Source organism: Silene latifolia, chromosome X (assembly GCF_048544455.1).
Source record: "Silene latifolia isolate original U9 population chromosome X, ASM4854445v1, whole genome shotgun sequence".
NCBI classification, from domain to species: domain Eukaryota; kingdom Viridiplantae; phylum Streptophyta; class Magnoliopsida; order Caryophyllales; family Caryophyllaceae; genus Silene; species Silene latifolia.
In genome coordinates this window covers 98,726,873-98,751,315 of record NC_133537.1, presented here as the reverse complement: position 1 = coordinate 98,751,315, position 24,443 = coordinate 98,726,873, and the positions used below count along the sequence as shown (strand labels likewise).

General features: G+C 38.0%; 1 protein-coding gene and 1 non-coding gene across 2 annotated transcripts; both read right to left on the bottom strand.

Moving 5' to 3' along the window:
* Positions 1 to 11,715: 11,715 nt before the first annotated feature.
* LOC141617930 (uncharacterized) lies at positions 11,716 to 12,159 on the bottom strand. The gene has a single exon (XM_074435057.1). The coding sequence runs from the start codon at positions 12,157 to 12,159 to the stop codon at positions 11,716 to 11,718; it is 444 nt and encodes a 147-aa protein (XP_074291158.1).
* A 9,244-nt stretch (positions 12,160 to 21,403) lies between these two features.
* LOC141625382 (small nucleolar RNA R71) lies at positions 21,404 to 21,512 on the bottom strand. The gene has a single exon (XR_012535165.1). It is a non-coding gene; the product is annotated as a small nucleolar RNA R71 (small nucleolar RNA).
* Between the last annotated feature and the right edge of the window lie 2,931 nt (positions 21,513 to 24,443).

Sequence of the window (24,443 nt, the reverse complement as noted above, 5' to 3'; positions counted from 1 at the left end):
TCCACTGGGGGAAGACGCTCGGATTGTACCCCTTGGATGGGCGTCTTGTGGACAATCCGCTCGGATTGTCTTACAGCTACTTTCCTTCTTCTTTTCTTCCTTTTTCTTCATAAAATCCTTGAGGATTTCCTCGGGGATGCAAGGATCTTTTCTCATCATTGCCCATCTACTATAGTATGTACAAAGGCCTTCTAATATTGTCTTCTCTTTGATGCTTGGTCATTGAATTCAATCAATTTAGCTCTATCAAAGAATATACAAAACAAAGGACTAAAGATAATAAATGACCCAAATATGCACTAAAAACATGGGAACAAGGCTAATTCGGGGACTAAATATGCTCTAATTATGGTCACATCACTAACCTCATCAAAGATATGTGCGAAGGAGTATGTTTAAGTGTACATACTAGCGCTAGACAGCCAAATAGTTCCATATTATTGGCGGAGAGCATCAAGGCTCTACTCTTAGTCATTTCTTCTTTCCATAGCCATATTCCTTATTTTTTTTTTGCCCTGGTCGTTGACAAATTAATTAATATAGTTCAAGACTATACCATGGTGTATGATGTAGGTAGATGGTAATGTATTGTTTGATGAAGTGAAAGCAATTGTTGAGCTGAGCAAGTAAGATCAGAATTTACGTTAAGTGTCTCACTCATGCAAAAGCTTTCAATCAAACTCGGGAGTGTTCTATAGTGTCTTATGTTTATTTTAATAATGTTAAGGTTGTTTTTCTAACTATTGGTTTTCTAAATGAATTGTTGCAGATTCAACTATGTTAATTGACGAGATGAAAGATGTTAAAGATGGGTGGGTTATTAAATGTTTAGAGAACATGAAATGTTAGATTAGTTTTTCACTAAGACGCGTATGTGATTATTTATACACTTGGATGTATAATTTTGAACATCGACATAATTGTTCTGTCGGATGATATGCAAGTTCGTTGGTTGGCATTCTTTTGTATGTATTGTTTATTTATTTCGCTATTTGGCTTATCAAATCAATGTCGACATTGCTGCCGAAATTTTGGTAGCAAATAATTTTTTTTTAAAAAAAATATCTATCTATGGTGGCGGTTCATAAGTATGAAACGCCATTATTAGTTCACCTTTGATGGCGGTTCTATACTAACAACCGACGTCATAATTACCTTTAGTGGCGTATCTTTAACAATAACCGACGTTATAGAGAACATGTGGTGGTGGAAAGTTATTATTGAAATACCTTTGGTGGCGGTTCTTGTCTAACAACTGTCGTATTCTATAAGTTTATAATGGCGGTTTCGTATAATAACCACCACTATAGGAGAGCTATTGCGGCGGTTCAATAACCGTCTACAACCGCCGTAAAGTTTATACGACGCCGCGATAAACGACGGACCCTAAATCTCTAAAAACCGCCACAAAAGGCCATTTATAACCGCCACCGTAGGGGGGTTTTCTACTAGTGAAGGGCAATTTGCGGTTTTAGGACGTCACCCAAACCTTTGCGGTAGCTCCAAACAATTCTTACCCGGGTTCATTTTATTTAGACCAAAGACCACCCTAGCATGAGAAGCTGTTACCATCTCGGTTGCCCGAGGTTAGTATATCAAAAGTAACCATTCCAAAACATTTATCAAAGTATAAAGTTTAAACGATTACACTGTCTCAAAGAAATACCAAAAGAAAGTATATATGAACTCTCAATACAACTGAAATCCGAAACATCTAAACTCCTAACAGCGGAAGCTAGACTCGAAGTGATGACATCCCATCCTTGTCCCCGTAACTAAAGACAACCATCACCTGTCACAATCTGGTCACCAACCCCGGATGGATCACCAGAAATATACAAAATAACAACGGGGTCAGGTCACTACATAATTAACATAAGCAAAATACAACAATATCGATAACAACTATTCCACAACCATTCTCCATTCCCAATCATGTCTCATAACTGACTACACACTTAAGTGTGTAGTCCTGCCAGATTACTGCCACGATAGATAATCCACACCGCCAGTGAGGGACCGCAGCCTTGCCCACCTAAGCCATGCTCATTGCAATGAGCAATAATCTATGTTCCTTAATGTGCACATCAACTCTTGTGGCGGGTTCCACAAGGGGCGAATCAAGGGCATGATGCCACTCCCGCAAGTGACTCCACTCAGCCAAGGACGCACCTCACAATCATAGTCAATCCACCATAACTTCAATACTCCAGAATACAATCAACAACAATAATAATCATATCAATTAAATCACAATATCACATCTTAAATCAATTATTCAATCAACAAAGTAGGGAAACCCTACCTTAGCACAAATCCGATCACCAGTCAACAAGCAGAAACTAGAAATGCTCTTCTACAAATTCTCCACCTAACAACAATCTCAATAATCCAACCACAACATGCAAACATCCCTTTTTCCCCAATTTCCAATACTAGAGTAAAACCCTAAAAGACAAAACTGACAAAAGGTATAAGACGGGTGACTTACCGACGCAACCGATGTAAGAGAGAAATGAACAAGGACTCACGAACAATCAACGATCTTCGGAGAGATTAGAGATGATTAAAGTTACGTAGAATGTTTTAGGTTTTGGTAAAAGTGAAAAGTGAAACTATTAATCGTAATTTATAACTCTAATCGTCTTTAATCAAACTGCGGAAATAATTTCCGTCAGACTGGATACTCGGTCTAATATTGAGAATACTCGGCCGAGTATCCCTTACTCGGTCTAGTATTACCATACCCGGCCGAGTATTCCTGGACAGTAACCTATTCAGAAACACACGACGCATTACTTGGCCGAGTAATAGGACTTGGAAAAACGTGGTATTACAGTGATAAATCAACAACATGTCCAAGACGGATCATTTCCCACGGCTTCCATTACAAGGAATCAAGGTTCGATAAATGTAATTAAAGAAGAACTTATCATTGATTTTAAGTTCCCTAGCCGAGAGAATGTTGCATGAATTAGCACTTGGACTTAAACACATGGTCATGGTTAATGATGGAATCCCGTCAATAGTAGGCCTACCACCCTTAGGAAACTATGACAAACCGGTTGTTGGAACTTCAAACATCCTACCAACCCTTTCAACACTAAGACACAAGGGGTTATTGTTAATCACGGTCGTGAATGAGCCGGAATCAACATTAACCTTCACTGTAGTATAGAATTGAACCAACTCGGGTATATAGACCTTCCCATAGTAATTAAGATGATTTTGCCGTTTTTGTGGAAAAATCGCATCTTCGAAAAACTAAGCAGGAGAAGAGTCATACCAATCGAGATGATAGCCCCTACCGGATTGAAAGCTACCTCAGATCATATGCTTGCAACGATCATATACAATTTGAGGAAAACCTTGTTGTTGAAGAATCTCAAGTGCCTTGCTCTTCTTTTCGTCCAATGGTTGGTCAATAACCATCAAGACACCTTTGGATTTCAAACTGAATTCTCCAATTTCATCGACTTCTACTTCGATTTCATTTTCGTCCTTGTAGATTTCAACATGTTCTACTTCCTCTATTTTCCATTTCCTCATGCTTGCTCGAGTTTGTATCCTTCGGGTTTGGGGTTTCGGTGTAGACACGAGTTCACCTTCATCTTTGAAGAGCTCATCATCATCAAAGATGGCTGTAACACCCCCTTCTTACCCGGCCAAGGTAATGGGTGGATGTTACAATCTCAGTTTCCTGAGGCGATGAATCGGAGAATTAATTAAGAAACATTTAATATAAATAAAGCATTTAGTGGATTACATAACAGTGATTGTATAAATAAAAGAAATGATACAACTCATGACTACTATACATACTTTTCTAATGAAGTGACACTCGGCTTCAAGTCCAAAGCTCGTCCCATCTCCCGTGTGATATCAAAACAACCTGTAAAAGACTGCTCCCCATATGATCGGAAATATCATATGAATCGACACAGGCCACCCCCGGAAATAGGTGACAATTTACACAGACACACAACACGTCAGTTTCAATAATTAGACATACGACACAATAACAGGATAGGTAAATATGCAATATGCCCATGATATGAATGAGACACGATTATACCATCATCACGCCGGTACCAGGACACGCCCAGATGTACCCACAACCATCAGTGCCAGGGACACGCCCATGACACCACACCTCACAACAAAGTACCGGGACACGCACAGACGTATCGAGTCTAGAAGTCAACGGGATCCCCTGCCAGACGTGGTGCCTCACCAAGACGAGTCCCTTCGTACTCAAGCCATTAATGTGCACATTCCTCTTAGAGTGGGAAGCTCCAAGAGGCGACCCATGCGTAAAACGGTCTTCCAACCGTCTTACGTCTCCTCAATATCCAAGTACCACTACCAACGACCTCCAATACAATACAACAATAACCACACATGAAATATGAAATAAAATACCAAATATGTTACTCATCATTAAACTCAATCCCAACATGTTATGAACAACAATTCCTCAAATACCAACATGATGTGTAAATCGACTCACACAATGCAATGATGATGAAAGACACACAAATATGTAAACCAAGTATTGAAACCCAATAGGATAAACCTACCTTTAAGAATTCTTCACAAGCAATCAAATTAATAAGCAAGATCCGTCTTATAGACAGTCTCATCCTACAATACCACATAATAACTATCACAAATCATCCTACACTATAACATAATACAAAACCTCTTATTATTACCCACTAATTACCCGCATATACATACTAATTACTAACTAAACAAATCAATAAGAAACCCACAAAAGTTAGGGTTCATAAGACAAGAAAAGGTTAGATCTCAACTTACAAGGTGAGGGTGAAGGAGAAGGTGATAAATCCTCTAATCCATACTTGAATCCTCTAATATGGTGTTTGTGAGGGTCTTAGAGAGAAGGGAGAGAGTTTGGAGAGATATGGAAAAAGATAGAAATGAAATAGAATAAGGGGTTTTGCGGGTTTTAAAACCCGCTGACCAGAGTGTACTTGACCGAGTGCCGAGAACACTCGATCAAGTGCCAAACACTTGGTCGAGTTCCGAGCCCACTTTATCAAGTGACCCTTACTCGGTCCAGTATTCAATCCACTTGGTCGAGTACAACGCAAGTCTCAACAATGACCAGTTTTCGTAAAACAGTCTTATCTCACTCGTGTTGTGGTAATTTTGGGCGTGTGACCTACCATTGTAATCGTAAGAGAACAAGCTATCACCTCCAATTGGAATCATATCAATAACATGTCTATATATCAAGTTATGAGAGTTCTAAGACGACCCTTCTTTAAACGGACATTATAACAACTCCACTAAGTCTAGTATAGGTTATACTCGGTCCACTTTATAGTCATATTTCACTCCCGAGTAGACTCATCAAACCCGAGGGTCCTCTCACGCATCCCAAGGTTCATTTGTGGGTCCCAAAATATCCAGGTATTACAATGGCATTCAACTTTTCTTTGCCAACTTACATGTCTTCTTCACCTTCATCATTAACAACCATCTTTCCTTTTCCCTTCATTCTTCGATTTCAAACCATTGTACTCAACACCTCTTCATCACTCTCTTTTTATATTTCTTCTATAGTTTCTTTTCCGCTCTTTTCTTTCGATTTTTCTCTCTTTTATTTCTCCTCACCCTTTAATTTTTCGTTGGTTCATTCAAATCTTTTAAATATTTTCACTCAATTATTTTTCATTCTTTTCAATCACATCTTATTCATACTTTTCTCCTTCCTTCCCGGTTTCATCTCCTTTAATTTCTCTTCCTTCTTTTTCAATATCTTCTTCGTTCTCACTTGTATCATCCTCCTTTTCCCTTCCTTTGTTACCAATCTCAACATCAGTACTGACATCAACTTCTTTTTCGATAATAGGAGTTCCATCATCATCAACTTTGCCAACAACCTTAGAACCACCATCTTCATCCTTGGTATCCATTGCATGTGGTTCATTCAAATTTATTTTCCGATTGAAAACCCGGCTTAAAAACCGTCTCGCCTCGACGGCTGTTTTGGGACGCTTTCCTACCATTTTCCTTCTTGGCATTGGAGTTACTTCTGGTTTTGTTAGCGGTTTTTGGCTTTGAACGAACTTAGAACCAAAACTTTCGGTGCTTGGTTCAATAATGGGTGGATTCATTCTCGGTTTTGGTATATAAGATGCTCGAATTTCATTGATGTTTTTGTTGAGGGTTTTCTTGGGAGGCATGACTTTCAAAGTGAAGGTAAGAGTAAGAGTTGGGAGAGGGAATTTTTGAACGTTTTGGGAGAGAAGTGAGGTGAGGTGAATATGATTAATGTATTTGAATGCAAAAAGGGGATTCATTATTATTTGTTTGAATTTTAAGGAGTAAAATGAGGTGGAATGGTGAATAGTAAAAGTGATTATATGGTTGGGTGTTGAGGAGGCGTAGCCGTGCAATGGTAGGGTCATGAGTGGCTTTAGGCGGCTACAAGTGGTCATGGCGAATGACAAAGGGTGAGTTGATGGGTGTGGTTCATTATTGCGAGATATTTTGTCAATCAAATTTATGCACAATCTAACAAACCAATTTCTAATCGAAGTTTTACGAATTTTTCTCTTTCCAGCGGTTTTGTAAAAGTGTCGGCTATTTGATTTTCCGTTCTACAAAATTTATGACGAATTTGACCTTTTTCCACTTGATCACGTAAAAAGTGATGTCGTATGTCAATATGTTTAGTCCTTGAGTGTTGTATTAGGTTCTTGTAAATAGTAATAGCACTAGTATTACCACAAAAGATAGGAGTTGAGTCGAAGATAATACCATAGTCTCTTAATTGTTGTCGAACCCAGAGGATTTGCGCGCAACAGAATGCGGCACTTACGTACTCGCTTTCGGCGATGGAAACAGCAACAATATTTTATTTCTTTGACGCCTATGAGATCTAATGAGTCCTAATTATATACATATTTATGCCTCTCCTTAGTTACTTTTGATACGGTTTTTGTGCTAGTTTATATTAATTACATGCCTTTTATGCTAGAATGGCGATACTTACTCTATTTGGAGTTTAATGTAGGAATGATGCATTTATGAAGCAAGGGAATAAAATGAGCACCACGGAGTGGGCATGAAGGAATACACGGAGCATGGCACAGGAATCTAGAAGAATAAAGGAAGAGAAGTAAAGAAGACAACATGAAGAAAAGAGCTGAAACAGGGAGCATACTCGATCAAGCCAAAGTGAACTCGATCAACTATGAATGTACTCGATCGAGTGCACCCAGGCTCGATCGAGTACACACTATTTTGAGGATTTTTCCGCGATTTCCTTAAGTCGGTTATGTTTTACTATAAATACCCAATTCGTACCCTATGTTATTTCTACGTTTTATTCTACCTAGCTACGTATAATTTACCCTAGAAAACTCTCTAAAAACTCTTAGGTTAGTTCTACTATTATTGTTTTCAGATCTAAGCATTCCTCTATTACGGTACTCTTTAATCTCTCATTAGTTATTAATTCAAGTTCTCGTTTATACAATTATTTTATCGTTCATCTTATTATGTCTTTAATTACGCCTTTTATTCTTCTTATTATTGTTATTCCCTATAGTATGCATAGCTAAACCTCTAATCTAGGGTGAATGGGGATCTAGGTTGTTAGAAGGGGGATTAATTAATGAATTGATAGTTAAATTGCTTATTCGTTGTTGTTCAGTTTATTGTTCTTCATCTAGTTAGTTAATTAATGGCCGGGGGTAATTGACTAGTATAGCGAATTGAGACTTGCACCGACCGAGTTAGAATCAATATAGGCTGCAATAACTAAATACAAATAATTTAATGATAGCGACCGCATGTTAAATTAGATCTAAAAGGAATATTAAATCAACCGATCATATAACCTTAAACAACCAAACAACCTTCAAGAAATCAATCGATCATATAATCGACTGCATGTTAATAAATTAAATCTGACCCCCGAATGACTACCTAGTGAACTTGATCCCTAGACTCTTTAATATTATTGAATACACCTTATTTACTTTTATCGCAATTAGTTTATAGAAATCAACCAAACAACCTTCAAGAAATCGGTACCTTTAAGACAAACTTAAATATTAGCAAATAGTTAATTACCGCCTCCCTGTGGATTCGACCCTTTATTACGGCTAGCTACTAGTTAGTTGCGAATAGGATTTATTTTGATAGGCCAACGACTGAAAATAACCTTATCAAATTTGCCGCCGTTGCCGGGGAGGCAACGGTTTTTCTATTTGTTTTTTTTATTATTTTTGTCTTTTATCTCAGTGAGCGTCAGTTCCTTGAGACAGTTTGATAGTTTTCTTGTTGTTTTCATGTATGCCTAGGTCTAACAGGTTGGAGATTGTACCTTTTGATCCCGAGCCAGAAAAGACTTCGGTACAGACGAAAATTTCAAAGAGAAATAGGTCAAGTAGAAGACTTAATATACTTGACAGTGATACGAAGGGCATATTCGAGGCAGAAGATCAGCCCTTAGAAGAGAACAAGCCTATTTCTACAAAAAAAATCAACAAAGATGCCTCTCTTACTAGTCATTTTGAGCCTACTTTGGCTTCTATTCCTAAGGGATTCCAGCTCCCTACTACTGACAAGGGCACTTTTGTGATTTGTCCATCTTACATCAATTTGGTGGAGCGAAACTTATTTTGAGGAGGAGCTAATGAAGATCCTGCCAAGCATATGGAGAAATTTACTGGTTATTGTTGCTCTATTCCACTGACTGCAGGAGTAACTCAAGATCGGCTGAAACAGGTTCTCTTTCCTTTTCGTTAAGATATGGTGCAGCCGAGTGGTTGAGAGATCTAAACATGGAGGATCATGGGGTCACTGTCTGGAATACCTTAGCTCTTGGATTCTACAAGAGATATTTTACACCGCAGAAGACCTATACCTTCAGAAGCCAAATTACTAGCTTCAAACAAGGTCCCAATGAAGATTTGAATGAGGCATGGGTTCGCTTTAAGAGACTAGTCGTTCAGTTCCCCATCACGGCTTTCAAAAGTGCTTTCTTTGCAATCAGTTTTACAACGGGTTGTATGATGAACATCGAGCTTTACTTGATTCTTCAGCTAATGGGAGATTCTAGGACAATACCAATGATGATAATGCATGGAAGTTGATTGATCAGATAGCTACCCACACTGTTGAGTATGGTAACCCCAGAGGTACTAAGAGAGGGGTGGTTCAGATAATGTTGTTGCGGCACAAGCGCACATCTGGAGGCCTTGACTGCTCATATAGGCGAGTTAAAGACCTCTCGGTCTTTGGGTAATAAGCAAGAAATGGTTCATGCCATGATTCAACAAGAAGTGTCATGTGAGAGATGTGGGATTGATGGCAACACTACGGCTAAATGTATGAGTACAATTGAACAAGTTCACGCTTTTCAGTCTTTCAAGCAAGGTACTCCATATTCTAACTTCTTCCCTGAAAGGAGTCAGAATGTATTTGCTCAGGCTCCCACAACAGAATGCTTATATTATTCCTCAAAATCGGGGTAATCAACCACAAGGGGACTTTGTTAGGCGAAATCAAGGAGGTTTTCAACAAATTCAACCTCCTCCACATGCTCCAAGTAATGACATGGTAGAGCTGAAGGCTCTATTGCAACATACTTTGTTGGTGCAACAAAGCAAACGGCTCATATTTTGGAACTTATAGCTCATAACAAGATGTTGGACACTCAAGTTGCTCAGATGGCGGTTCAAAATCCCTCAAAAAAGCCAGGTAATCTTCCTCCTCAAGGTAAACAAGCACATGAACAAGTTAATGCTATTTCACTGAGGAGCGGTACTACTTATCAAATTATGGATGTGCCCATTTCTGAAGATAAGGTCCCTTATATGCATCCTAAGGGATTGGGTAATATTGAGCTAAGTGATGATGAGAAGGAAAATTGCAAGAATAAAACACGGGATAAGAAAAAAGACGAAAATACGAGGAAAACTGTGTGTACTCAATCGAGTATAGATGGGCTCGATCGAGTATACCACCCAGAAGTTGACTTTTCACGTGTTTCAGCTACGCCATTGGAAGAGAATAGGGTACTCGATCGAGTGACCCCAAGACTCGATCGAGTAACCCCCCCTGAGTGGATCTGATGTTTTGAAAAGCCAAGAAAAAATAAAAGAAGCCGAGCCGATTAAAATTCAACTACCTTTTCCACACCAACAACAAAAATCTAAGCTTAAACAATAGTTCGGGAGGTTCATGGAGGTAGTGAAGAATCTTCAAGTAAGTGTGCCATTTACTGAATCGGTAACCCAAGTGCCGGCGTATGCTAAGTTTTTGAAGTAGATCTTATCAAACAAGCGGTCTTTTGATGAAGTTGAGACGGTGGCATTCCCTCAGGAGTTCGCAGCCATATTGCAAGCTAACTCACCACCAAAGCTAAAGGATCCAGGGAGTTTTTGTATTCCTTGTCATATTGATAGTATAGCCATAGATAAAGCCCTTTGCGATTTAGGGGTTAGTGTTAGTGTCATGCCATATTCTGTATACAAAAAGTTGAATGTGGGTCGACTCCGTGTTACTAATATGACCCTGCAGATGGCTGAAGGATCTTTAAAGAGCCCTATGGGTGTCTTAGAAGATCTACCAATTAGAGTAGGGAAGTATTTTATTCCAGTTGATTTTATTGTAATGGATATGGCTGAGGATTCCCATGTTTGAACAGGAATCAGTCTTGGTAGACCATTCCTTCACACTGCAGAAGCACTCATAGATTTTAAGGATGGTAGTCTAACATTAAGGGTTGGGGATGATACTATTAAGTTTGTGCTAGATAACGCTTTAAAGCATTCCCCTTCAGTGGCTCCATGTTATATGCTTAATGTTGTTGATCCCCCTATTCATGATTCATTTGCTTTATGTTTGAACATGAATCAGTCTGACACCTCTGCTGCTGCATTAAGACCATGGAGCAAGGAGGTGGATGAGATAGAGAAGTTGATTTACGGAGATGAGCCTCATCCTGAGCCTGTTTACAGCTTTGATGTCGGTGTTAACATAAAAGCTGAGCTTGATGCCTTGGAGGCCGAGATTTTTAGAGAGGAGCCTGTCAAAGTTTTTTAGGAAGCTCCTATGACAGATGAAGCACCCCATCTCCTCCCCAAAGATGATGACTTGAAGAGCGATGAGCATACTTGCTTATATTTTATATTAGATTCTGGGTTTGATAAGCCGGAACTTTATTCGTTTCTTATTTTATTTGCATATACTTTTTATTGGTGCTACATATGTCTGTGTGTAGCACATGCATTACTTTTTGATTTACTTTTGCGTGCTTTAAGTTGTATTGATTGTGCCTTAGATGAGCATTTGTTTTTTTAAATGCAGGAAATTGTCTCGCCAGATGAGTACTCGATCGAGTGGTGATGGGCACCATTGAGTACCCTTCTATTTTGGGTCTGAAACGTAGCCAGATGATGACGTAGTTGCGCGGTTGATCATTTTCTCCTATTTTTGCAGCTGGTTTCGGAGAACTCATAAGCTCTTACCCGGTATTCTCTTTCCTTGTATCTACTTTTATTGCATTTTTTTTGGTGAAATGTGAGAGTATATATATATATATTTATATATATATATCAAACGGACAAAAGAGTCAAATTTTACAACCGAACATAGTTATATCAAGCATTAACAAAACTGTTAATACTCATATAACTCAGAACAAAAGCAAGAAACAAAAAACTCAGACTATCTAGCCTGCTGACCAACAATGGAGGTCATGCAACCCCATTTGTTAAGCCATTCTCGTTCTCCTCTATGTAAGTTCCTGCCAACCATGAACTTAATCCTATTCTTAGCTTCCTTTATCATATTCTGAGCAAGGCTAGCTGGCCTTACCAGAACACCATTCATTCGTGCATTATTCCTTTGCTGCCAGATATAATAGCAACAAGCAGACCAAAGCATAGCATGAGTCTGAGATTTCACTCCCATTCTCCCTATCACAGTCATGTTTACATCTATTTTAAACCCACACCAGCTTTCTAGACATTGAAACAGCTGCCTACTGTAATCACAGCTAAAGAAAAGATGCTCCAAAGTTTCATCTGCATCTTCACATATGCAACATGCTTTCTCATGACAGTATCCAATTCTATGCAGCTTGTCTCTGACATTCATACCCTTATTCATATAGAGTCAGGTGATAATAGCATGTTTTGCTATATTCCATTTGTTCCAAACAACACTGTACCAATCCTTCTTAGGCTGAGTGTGTCTTAGCCATTCATACCCATGCCTAACAGAGTAGCCCGTCATATCAGGTGTCCATTGATTGTTCATATAGGCTTGCTTCATTATTTTTATTGTATTATCTCTAGTTATTTCTCATTCCTTTTGTTAGATGTGTCCTGTAGGTTGCTGTGGTTTGTTGTGTGATTGATATGTTGTAGGTGTCACAATGAGGACAATGTGACATTTAGGTTTGGGGGAGGAGTCTTTAACTATGTTGTGTGATTTACTTACTGTTGTGTGCATAAAAATAAAAAAAAAAATAAAAAAATTTCAAAATCTAAAATCCAAAAGCATGTTTTTCCTTTGTTTTAGGTCGAGTCTTGGTGAATTGAATAACGACGATGTTAAATTGCATTGTTTTTGCATTTGAATCCTAATTCAGTTATCCATGTACATTGTTTTGACCCGTTATTTATGAAAACAAAGCTCATTATTCAAGTCTTAACCGTATTTGACATGCCTTATGCTAATTAGATTTGACAAAATTATGTTGGTAAACTACTTAAATTCGGAGATCTATAGAGCTTCCTAGTCCAAGAACATCAATAAACTGGTCTCATTTCTTATTTAGGCTTGAGTGTGGTTTCTCCTTGTGGAATATGTAATATCAAACTACATAAGTGTGACATTATTTTCTTAATTTTTATGCATTGATAAAACTAAGTACATGAGGAAAGGCGGTTCTTACCATTCAAATAAGCCATACATTACCCATGTTTTGTTAGCCCGTTTGAACCCTTGTAGCCGCTTTATATCCCATCTAATAGCTACAATCCAAAATTTGCCTACCTTATCGGGATAGTCGCAGTTGCTTGTTTATCATGTCTATTTTGCTACTATGGTTGGGCTGGGACTATTATTGTCATTGGTGGGTGTACTAGAATTATTTAGCAATTGTGTTGTATCCTTTATGTTGAAAAACAAGAAAAATATGAAGCAAAAGAAAAGAAGAAAAAAAAAGAAAAAGAAAAAAGAGAAATTCGGAAAAAGTGAAAGAAAAGAAAAAGTATATGCTTCATTGTCATTTGTTAAGGGAACCGAAGGTTGGTTACTAGAGTCTAATGCATATTTGGAGAGTACTTCATAAGCTCTCAAGTGTTGCAAAGTCAAGATTATTTCTCTAAGTTGGGTTTATTTGTATCTGTCATCATAGATTTGGTTTTGGTTTTGGTGTGGCGGTGCGACTACCGTCTTAGCTCCACATATCCATAACCTACTTTGGCACAAACCACTTCTATACCATTTGCCCATTTGCCACCTTATTGTCCTTGATACATGTACTTTTATCTATATTGTGAATGCGTATTGGTTGGAGAAATCTCTATCACATTAGATTGCATGCATCTTTCATAAGCCGAGTGAGTGTTCTACGTCTTTCTATTTTCACATATAAATCACCCATACTTATGAGTGCATGAGTGAATCCGCAAAAATCCGACTATTTTGTCGTGCAAGACCGAAAGGTATTTGGCATTTGTCTATAGTACGGTGACATGAGACTTAAGATGCATTTTCTATTACCCGTACCTTTGAATTTGTTTTATTGGTACACTTTGGTCATTACGTTGTTACAGATATGGAGCTTGAGATTTTTATGTGCATCAACATTAGCTCTGAGTTGTTTATTCGCCATTTGTATGATTACCTTATGTATTATGTGATGCTTTGCTTGAGGACAAGCAAAGAGATGGTTTGGGGAGTTTGATGAGTCATAGTTATATACATATTTATGCCTCCCCTTAGTTATTTTTGATACGGTTTTCGTGCTACTTTATATTAACGACATGCCTTTTATGCTAGAATGTTAATACTTCCGCTATTTTGTGTTTAATGTAGGAATTATGCATTTATGGAGGAAGGGAATGAAATGAGCATCGCGGAGTGGGTATGAAGGAATACACAGAGCATGGCACGGGAATCTAGAAGAATAAAGAATGAGAAGTAAAGAAGACAACACGAAGAAAAGAACTGAAACAGGGAGCATACTCGATTAAGCCCAAGTGAACTTGATCAACTGGGAATGTACTCGATCGAGTGCACCCAGGCTCGATCGAGTATACACTATTTTAAGGATTTGTCCGCGATTTCCTTAAGTCAGTTATGTTTTACTATAAATACCCAATTCGTACCCTATGTTATTTCTACGTTTTATTCTACCTAGCTACGTATAATTTACCCTAGAGAACTCTCTAAAAACTCTTAGGTTAGTTCTATTATTATTGTTTTCAGATCTAAGCATTCCTCTATTACGGTACTCTTTAATCTCTCATTACTTATTAATTCAAGTACTCGTTTATACAATTATTTCATTGTTCATCTTATTATGTCTTTAATTACGCCTTTCATTCTTCTTATTATTGTTATTCCCTATAGTATACGTAGCTAAACCTCTAATCTAGGGTTAATGGGGATCTAGGTTGGGGATTAATTAATGAATTGATAGTTAAATTACTTATTCGTTGTTGTTCAGTTTATTGTTCTTCATCTAGTTAGTTAATTAATGGCCAGGGTTAATTGACTAGTATAGCAAATTGAGACTTGCACCGACCGGTTTAGAATCAATATAGGCTGCGATAACTGAATAGAGATAATTTAATGATAGCGACCTCATGTTGTGGACACGGGGTCACAGAGGCGCTTGAGACAAGCGTTGCATTTGTGGAGTCGACACCAATTTTTATGGGAAATTGGAACCGTTCGAATACCTCATGTCACGTCAAGACACAAAGTAGTGACATAAACACTAAGAACTCGTTACCCTTAGCATTATATGTCTAGAATGACTCTCGAGGATGGCAATGAATACGGATGTTCACAGAGATCTGGAGTAAGGGGTGAGGGTACGTATTAGGAAGCTCTTTAATCGAACACTTAATCCCGCCCGCCTCGATAGCGGCCTCTAATAATGATTGGGGAAATTGTTAATAGTTGATATGTCGTCGATTATATACATTCAATGCAACATCCAATAGATTAATCCTAACATGTGAATTTAGACTAAGTCGGTGACCAAGTAATTAGCACTTATTAATGTCGAATTTGGGATTTAAGATTAATTACATGTGAATACAAGCACAGAAACTATACAATAAATGATAAATAAATAGCGATAAATAAAATTACAATAATTAAAATTACAAATAATTACAATGGATTAATTGATTTACGTAAAAAATACACTCAAGACGGAATTTTGGAGAAAAGGAAGAAAATGGAAGAGTTGATAATTAAAGTAAAAAAATAAGACAGATTAAGAGTGATATTATGGTTAATAGTTAATTAATTACGTAATTAAGGATTAGGTCAACGCGAGAACGGAAGTTCAGGGACAGAACTCATCCCAGAACGGGCGCAGCATTGCTGCGTCCCTTAGAAAAGGCGCAGCTATCACTGCGTCTGTTCCTGGGTTCAGTTCTGGCTGTGAAATGAGAACCGCGGGTTCGTTAATGTTCGTTAGTATGTCTTATGATTTCTTATCGATATTTGACTCAAGTGAAAGTGATTTAATGAGTTAATTACATATGAAGCCGTCATAAAAGCAATAAACACAAATTAAAACGAATTAAGAATAAATTATAAACGGACTAAGACGAATTAGGTTATTTACGAAGACGTAAACTAACTTGAAAGGATGTGATAAACTGGAAATAAACAATGAAAATATGCACAAAGGACGAATTCCAGAAACTTGATATTAACAAATCGAGCTTCCCAAAATCCGGATTTGATTTAATGACGAAAACCCGCAAATATTGATTATATGGGATTTAAGTCATAAATAAAACGTGATAATTAAAAGGAATATATTAAAATTTATTTTATATACAAAGAAAAGAGAGAAAATAAAAAAGTAAAACAAAAGAACCAGAACAACAAAAAAACCGAGAAAGAAGAAGAAGAGCAGAACCAGCGGCAACGACAGCCTCTGGAAGAGGCGTAGCTGATGCTGCGACCCTTCGAAGAGGCGCAGCAGCAGCTGCATTTCTTTTTTACGTCTGGTTGCTGCTGATCCGTAAAAACAGTTTGATAAAAAGGTCTTAGAAGTCGGTTTTGAATGTACTTTTGACGCAAATCTTACAATAATGAGTATAAAAATAAAATGCAATAAAAAAAGATGGGATTTATACCCTCAGACTTACATGTTTGACGAAACAAGATTAACTGATAAGTCCAAATTATATACATTTTTACCCCTTATTTTAGCTCCATTTTGTATGATATTATGCACTAACCTTAGTGATTTTGAGCTAATATTATATTTCTAGTTGCATTTGCATATTCTATCATATTTTATAGGTACTTAAGCTTTATGGAGCTTAATTCCACATATTTGCAAACACTAGGATACAAAGCTAAGTTGAAGAGAAGAATGGACCAACAATAAAGTAAAACATGGACTTGCATGAGCAAAAGTGTTGGACTAATGTGAGAAAATGTAAATCAAATGCAAATGAAAGTCAAAGCCCAAATTACAAAGTCCACAAAAATATCATAAGATGCTTGTCATAGAATGCTCATGGGATGCCAAAAGAGTCTTAATCCGGAGATTAAAGGAGGCATTAACAACAAACTTTGGATTCCATAAAGACTTTAATCAAGCATTAAATGGAAAATACCCGGGCAATGCTGACCCCGATTGGGGTTGGGTGTCCCCGATCGGAGTCGTGTGTTTTTGGCTTGTTTATGTTACACACTCAAATCCTATAAATAAGGGACTCGTCACAAGGCTTTTGGACACCATTCGCATACACAATTTCTCATAATTCTCTCTAAGTTTAGTAGTTAGATTAGTTTAGTTATTAGCTTAGCTTAGTTCAGATTTACTTTATGTTATAAACATTTTAACACAATTTCCATTCAAATTATATTCCAAAGTTTCATTTCAAGTTATTTCATTACAAGCATTGTTCTTCCATTTCTAGTTCATTTCCATATTGCAAGGAAATTTCTATTTACATTTCCATTATGTTTATCATTTTAATTATCATTAGTGTAGTTTACATTTTTCATCATGTTTGAGTAGTTACATTTGTCTAAGGAGAAAGGAAAAACATGCATGACTAAGTAAATTATAAATGTTAAAATGAGGCTAAGTTAAATTGATAAATTTTTTCTATCACATGTTTTCATCGTCACGTTTAATCTAGGTTTAAAGGCCTTATTCATTGATTAAACTTGTTCATTCATTCTAAAAGTCGAGAGGCAAGGAATTGAATTAGACTAAGCTTGTGTAGTAGGACGACCGAGTCATGGACGAGAGTTTCTCTAGGACCCGATCTATGGTTGACACTAATATTGTAAGGTGGGTGTCTTTAAGCCTAACCATTTATCGTAAAATCAACTTCCTAACTTGACATGAGCATTTTCATAATTAGCATGTGTGACCTGACCTTCCTAGACATTTTCTTTATTATTGTTTTATCATCACATCAAACCAAACCAATCAATCAACTGTTAACCTACCAAGATAAAAGTTCAATCCATAACAACTAATTAACAACTCCCGTCTCTCTGTGGTTCGACCCCTACGTACTACATTCATTTGTTTTGCTTGGGTATAAATATAATCTTTGCATAGGTACACGATAAGCCTATCATTTACTTAGTTAACGTTTAGTGATTGGTCGACTCGAATGTATGAAGAAAGTGCCCTCATTAGAGGATTTAGATTAAGTTGATTGATGTGTAGTGGTCAAATTGGTCGGTCATGCAACGTGACTAGAACTCAGAATGATTTGAGCTTACGTGGTCGATTGATCAAGCACGTAGGCATGGAAAGCTTAGAGCACGGTCTTAGAATGCAAAGGGAGAAGAGAAGGGCGGACACTCGCGTGAAAAATATGTGGAACAAAGGTCCCTATTTATACTAAAAAATGTGAAGAGTTTGTGGGATTTATCTGTATTCATCTCCTTAATTTTAAGGATTATAACGAAATTTATAATGATGAAACTAGTCATAAAATAAATTGCATAAACAAAATTGTAAAGGATTAAGAAATAACCTTTGGTCCTAGCAAAAACGGCCTAAGAACAATATCAAAGTTGATATTCGCCTATCAGTTGCACCCAAGACGATATGAGAAATGCAATTTGATTATTCTAGAATCGATCCAAAAATTAACTAATTAATTATTAGGTTTTTGTGTTTTTCTTCTGATGAGATGGAGGCCAGAATGGGAAAAGAATTAGGTTAAGAAAAAAAACCCTACTCTCCTCTTATTGTCACCGAAATTAGGGTGAAAGAGGGAGATATTTTTTTCTCCTACATTTGGCCCATCTGACTGAAATTAATAAGGGGTAATATCTCCTTATTTTCGGTTTTGGCAAAAATGTATAAATGTGTTAAATATAAATTGTCATCTAGTGAGGATCGAACCCATAACCTCTTTGTTTGAGTACCCTCACTATTACCACTATGACACATTCATCTTGTTGATATTAAATATAACCGATTACATTTAATTACGAATTAACATATTAATTCGTCCAAGCTAACATTACATACATTTAATTAAATATAACTTATTATATTCAATTTATGAATTGACAGTTAATTCGTCTCAACTAATATTATTTAATCTTCATTAAATAATTGTCTCATCAACACATTGACTAACTATTTAGTCATATAAGGCATCAATGTGATTTCATTTCCATAACCACATCTCTCAAACACATCCTATAGGTGTGACCTTTAGGGACCAGTTGATCACCGCCATCTGTATGATAATAACGTCAAACTTTCTAGCAAGCCAACCGTTATTAGGTAATCGTTAATCAACTGATTAAAATACGAAGTATACCCTTGTGAACTTGTAAGAGATTTACAAATGTTATCACACTAATTTGTGGACGACACAAGCTCCAACAAACTCCCACTTGTCCTCACAAGTGTATGTGCGATAACCGATTCTCATATCCTAAAATTTCTCCCACTCAATGTAAAACAATTTGCAAAATCCGTATTCGCAAAGGTCGTATTTTACAAGCGATCATTATCAAGAGTGGTTTCCCCGACTAGAGAGTAACTTAACTGATAAACGAATCATCATCCGAGCATGGCCATGCATTTCAGTTACAACTCCTCGAGTGGCCATGAGAAATAACTATACCTGATAAGGGTTGGATATTTTCCTCAACTCGAATCCTGCCGATGTAAGCACAATGAAATGACCCGAAAAAATCTACTTAGCCTCCGGTTATGGCGGTCGTGAGAAAGAAACAAAAGTCACCCAAAAACCGCCTTAATCTCAAGAGACAGTCGATAGTCAAAAGAATCGACTCTAGGAACACAATGGATGTCCTATCTGATACGTGCATATTCTATACACTTTATCTGCGGTTTTGGCACGTATTTTCATGCATAATTGATAGCTTAAGGCTACTATTTCTCCCGAAACGGTTTACTTTGCATTTTCTATGATTTATTGTAGGAATGCGTGGAAGTAGGCTAAATCAAGCCAAGTTCGTCCTCCGGAAGCGAGTTCAAGGAAGCCAAGAGGAAGGAGAGTTCATTCACTCACCTTGAGATGCGTGCAAGGAGTGAAGAGTCTTTTTTGGAAGCATCAAGGAGGCATTTGCACAAAGATTATCGATCGATCGACTAAGCCTTTCGATCGATCGACCACTGGAGCTCGAGGCAGAGCCACTGTCGCATGTTGATCGATCGATTTGTGCGGACGATCGATCGACACTGTTTTAAATTTGTGTTTAATTTTCCGTGTTAGACTTTTAAAAGCCCAACTTGTAATTAACTTTCAGTATCTTTTTATCAGTTGAACGCAGCAACTTTTAGGGTATGCAATTTTATTCTGGAAAAACTTAGTTTTCAGATCTAGCTTGAGACGGAGACCTTGGATTCATATGTTTGGTTCTTGATATTCAATTAGTAAGCCTTTAATGCAATAATTCTTTCTCTTATTCTTCCTTGTTAATTTAATTCTTGTTTTCTTCAATTAATTTCAGTAATTAAATTTCTCTCTTTTGTTCTAGTTAGAATCAATCATGTTGAATTTGTCTTTATTTATTAATTTCGCAATTAGTGTAGTCATGATTATGCATAGGTAATTCTTTTGATTGGGAATAAGGTGAGCCATGGTATTAAATTAGGATAGTTGTGTAGCATGAGTTCTTCCGTATTGGTCTTGTCATCTTTTGATAGATTTCTTTGCTAGGTCGAAAGATTGGTAATTTGATTTATCGCTAGATTTGGAATTTCTCTTGAGTGAAAACTTTGATAAATTCTAGGGAATTATTAGACCGTGAGGTTGTTTGAGCTTTGATCGAAAGACTAGCTTATTTTCCCTGAGACCGTATCATAAGATCTCTGCTGCTTGACTGACTTGTTTTGTGCCATGGTGAACCGAAGTTCCCGATCCCCTTTTTATCTTGTTAAGAATATTCAATTTTGCGATTAGCCTGTTAGCCAACCAACTTCAAAACCCCCATTTAATTGTTACTTTTTTAGACTGAAAAATAGCAAACAAAATCAACCTTGTCTCTCTGTGGTTCGACCCTTACTATCACTAGCTATAGTTTTAGTTTGGAATTATAAATTTAATTTTGGTACTAAACGACGGTATCAAATTTTGGCGCCGTTGCCGGGGAGACGGTGTAATTCTGTTTGCTTTATTTTAGTTTATTTTTCCTTGTCTCAAGGAACTTTTGTTCCTTGAGGCCGTTGCTTATCTTTGCTTCTAGTTTTGCTTTTGCACAGTTAGAAGCCAGGTTGTTTGAGAGGAAGACTTGAGTACTCTCATTTTGGAAGTTATGGCTACGATATATGATAACTTTCAGCCAAAGGAGCACCACCTTCCAAAGGGGCAACAGTTACCTACTCCTTCTATCGGTAAATTCGAGTTTCGTTCCTCTTATATTGATTTAGTGGAACGGAATCAGTTCGCGGGTCTACCCGATGAAGACCCCTTGAAACATATGGAAATTTTCACGGACTATTGCTGTTCAATACCTATACCGGAGGGGGTAACTCAAGATGAAGTAAAGGGGTTCATGTTCTTATACTCCTTGAAGGATTCGGCGCGAGATTGGTATCGCTACCTCGATAGAGTAGCAGCTGGAGTCACTGATTGGACGTCTTTAGCACTAGCCTTCTACAAGAAGTACTTCCCACCTTCGAAGACTGATGCCTTGAAGAGTAAAATCACGAGTTTTCAGCAAGGAGCCGACGAATATTTTTGTGAAGCATGGGGTCGTTTCAAAAGTTTGGTCCGAGCTGTCCCTCATCATGGTTTCCAGCAATGGTACCTTTGCAATCTATTTTACAATGCCTTATATGACGATTACAAGGTCATTTTGGATGCAGCTGCTAATGGTAGGTTCCAAAATAATACCGGTCAAAGTAAAGGTTGGAACACCATTGAGGAGATGGCAGTCCATAAAGCTGAGTTTGGAAGTTCACGTGGTAAGTCACGAAAGCAAAGTGACGACATGATTGCTGTTGTGTCACTCATAACTTCCATTTCTACCCGTCTCGAGAAACTCGAGACTTCTGAAGCTTCCAAAGGGAAAGTCGAAGTTCCTGTTCAAAACTCAGATGAGGTCGAGAAGTTAAGAGAGATGGTCCAACTCCTTTTGGTTCAAGTGGCAAATATGGAAGCAGCCGGGATTGAGTCCTCACAGAACTTTGTGAAACAATTGGAGAATATGGAGGCTAAGCAAGCCGCTAATTCTTCAATTAAATGTGAAGGGCCGGTTGAGACGATCAATGCCATAAATCTCAGAAGTGGCCTTTCTTATGAAAGTCCCGACAAGCCAAAGGAAGACTCGGGAATTGATGAAGACGCTCGTTTGAATTCTGATGCAAAAACGAGTCTGAATGCCAGTAATTCAGGTCGATCGACTTTCATTCCCAGTCGATCGACTGAACTGTCAGACAAAATAGTTTCTGATCAGGAACTATTCACACCCATCATACCCAGTCGATCGACCAACATCCTCAGTCGATCGACTGAAACACCTGATGACGTTAATTCTGGCCAGGAACTGTTCACTCCCAGCTCACTTAGTCGATCGACCACCCATACCAGTCGATCGACTGGATCTCCAGAGCAGGATGCAAATCCGTCTACTAGTTTGCATGATCCATCACTCATTGATGATTTGACGGGGGGTTTTAAACCTACGAGAGCCGAAGGTTACTGATCCTACGGCCAGTGTTGCAGTCCCATATCCGGAGCGCTTGAAGGTTACCAAGCTGGAGCGTAAGTTTGGTAAGTTTCTGGAGATGGTCCAGAACCTCGAGGTAACGGTTCCTTTCACTGATTTAATTACCCAGGTACCCTCTTACGCTAAATTTATGAAAGACATTTTGAATCGTAAGAGAAATTTTCGTGATGATGGTAATGTTGCGTTTGTGGAGGAATGTAATGTTCTTTCACAAGTTAATGTGCCACCTAAATTGAAAGACCCGGGTAGTTTTTCAATTCCTTGTACTATAGGTAACCACGTAATTGGAAAGGCCCTTTGTGACTTAGGGGCCAGTGTTAGTGTCATGCCGTATTCTGTTTGCGAAAGGTTAAACATTGGTAGACTAAAGGTAACCGATATTACCGTTCAAATGGCAAATAGATCGACTCAAAGACCTATAGGTGTTCTAGAGGATGTACCCGTTCGAGTGGGTAAGTTTTTTATTCCTGTCGATTTCGTTGTTTTGGACATTGCAGAGGATAGTCAGATACCTATTATTTTAGGTAGACCGTTCTTACATACAGCTGGGGCTGTGATAGATGTCAAACGCGGAACCATCACCTTAGAGGTAGGGGATGACACTATTGAGTTCAGTCTTGCTCACAAAGCAACTGAACCTGCTGATGAGGATACGTGTTATTCTATTGATGTTGTTGACAGGGTTGTTACTTGTAATTGGAGGGAATCCTTAGCCAAGGGTCCTTTAGCTGATCTAACCTATTTAGATGAGTGTGCAGGTAATACAGTGGAGAATGCTGAGGAGCCGGATGTTTTGGTTGCCTCAATGGAGAGCTACGAGCTCAATGAAGAAGAAGATGAGATGCTTTTGAGCCTGGCCAACGACAACTTGGTGAACACTTGCTACACCATTGAAGCTGATTCTGTCTATCTTTGTAGAGGTAAAGGTGCCGGCGTAAGCCACTTCCCCTAATCTTAAGTATGTTTTTCTAGATGATACGGAGCAAGACTCACTATTGTTAGCTCTAAGCTTAACGATGACCACTATGCTGCTTTGATGTGTGTACTTAAGAAAAACAGGAAGGCTTTAGGTTACTCTTTGGATGACATTAAGGGCATCAGCCCCGATGTTTGTATGCATAGGATAGAGTGGAAGAGGGTCACAAGCCTTACGAGACATGGTCAACGCAAGTTGAACCCAAAGATGAGAAGTTGTTATGGCCGAGGTGATGAAACTACTTGATGCGGTATTATTTATACAGTTGGCAACTCCAAGTGGGTTAGCCCAGTTCAGGTGGTCCCGAAGAAAGGAGGGACTACCGTGGTCAAAAATGATAAAAATGAATTAATACCAACTCGAGTAGTGACAGGATGGCGGATGTGCATTGATTATAGACAGTTAAATGCCGCCACTAAGAAAGACCATTTCCCCCTCCCTTTTGTTGACCAAATGACAGACTTGCTTCTAACAAATTTTTCTGTTTTCTAGACGGATATTCAGGGTTCTTCCGAGATCCCTATTCATCCGGACGATCGAGTAAGACTACTTTTACCTGTCCACGGGGTGTTTTTTGCGTATCGTAGAATGCCTTTCGGATTGTGTAATGCCCCCGCTACCTTTCAGAGGTGCATGATGGGGATTTTTTCTGATTATATAGAGAATATTATGGAAGTATTCATGGATGATTTCTCGGTTTATGGCAAATGACTTTGATCGTTGTTTAGCTAACCTTGATAAAGTCATGCAGCGTTGTATAGATGTTAATCTTGTTTTAAATCGGGAAAAGTGTCGGTTTATGGTCAATGAAGGAGTTGTGTTAGGGCATCGATTTACGATAAAGGTATACATGTTGACAAGGCAAAGGTGCAGGTGATTGAGCAATTACCTCCTCCCGTGAATATTAAAGGAGTGAGGAGTTTCCTAGGTCACGCTGGTTTCTACCGGCGTTTCATTAAGGATTTTTCAAAAAATGCTAAACCACTTACACAATTGCTTCTTAAGGATGCTGTCTTTGAAT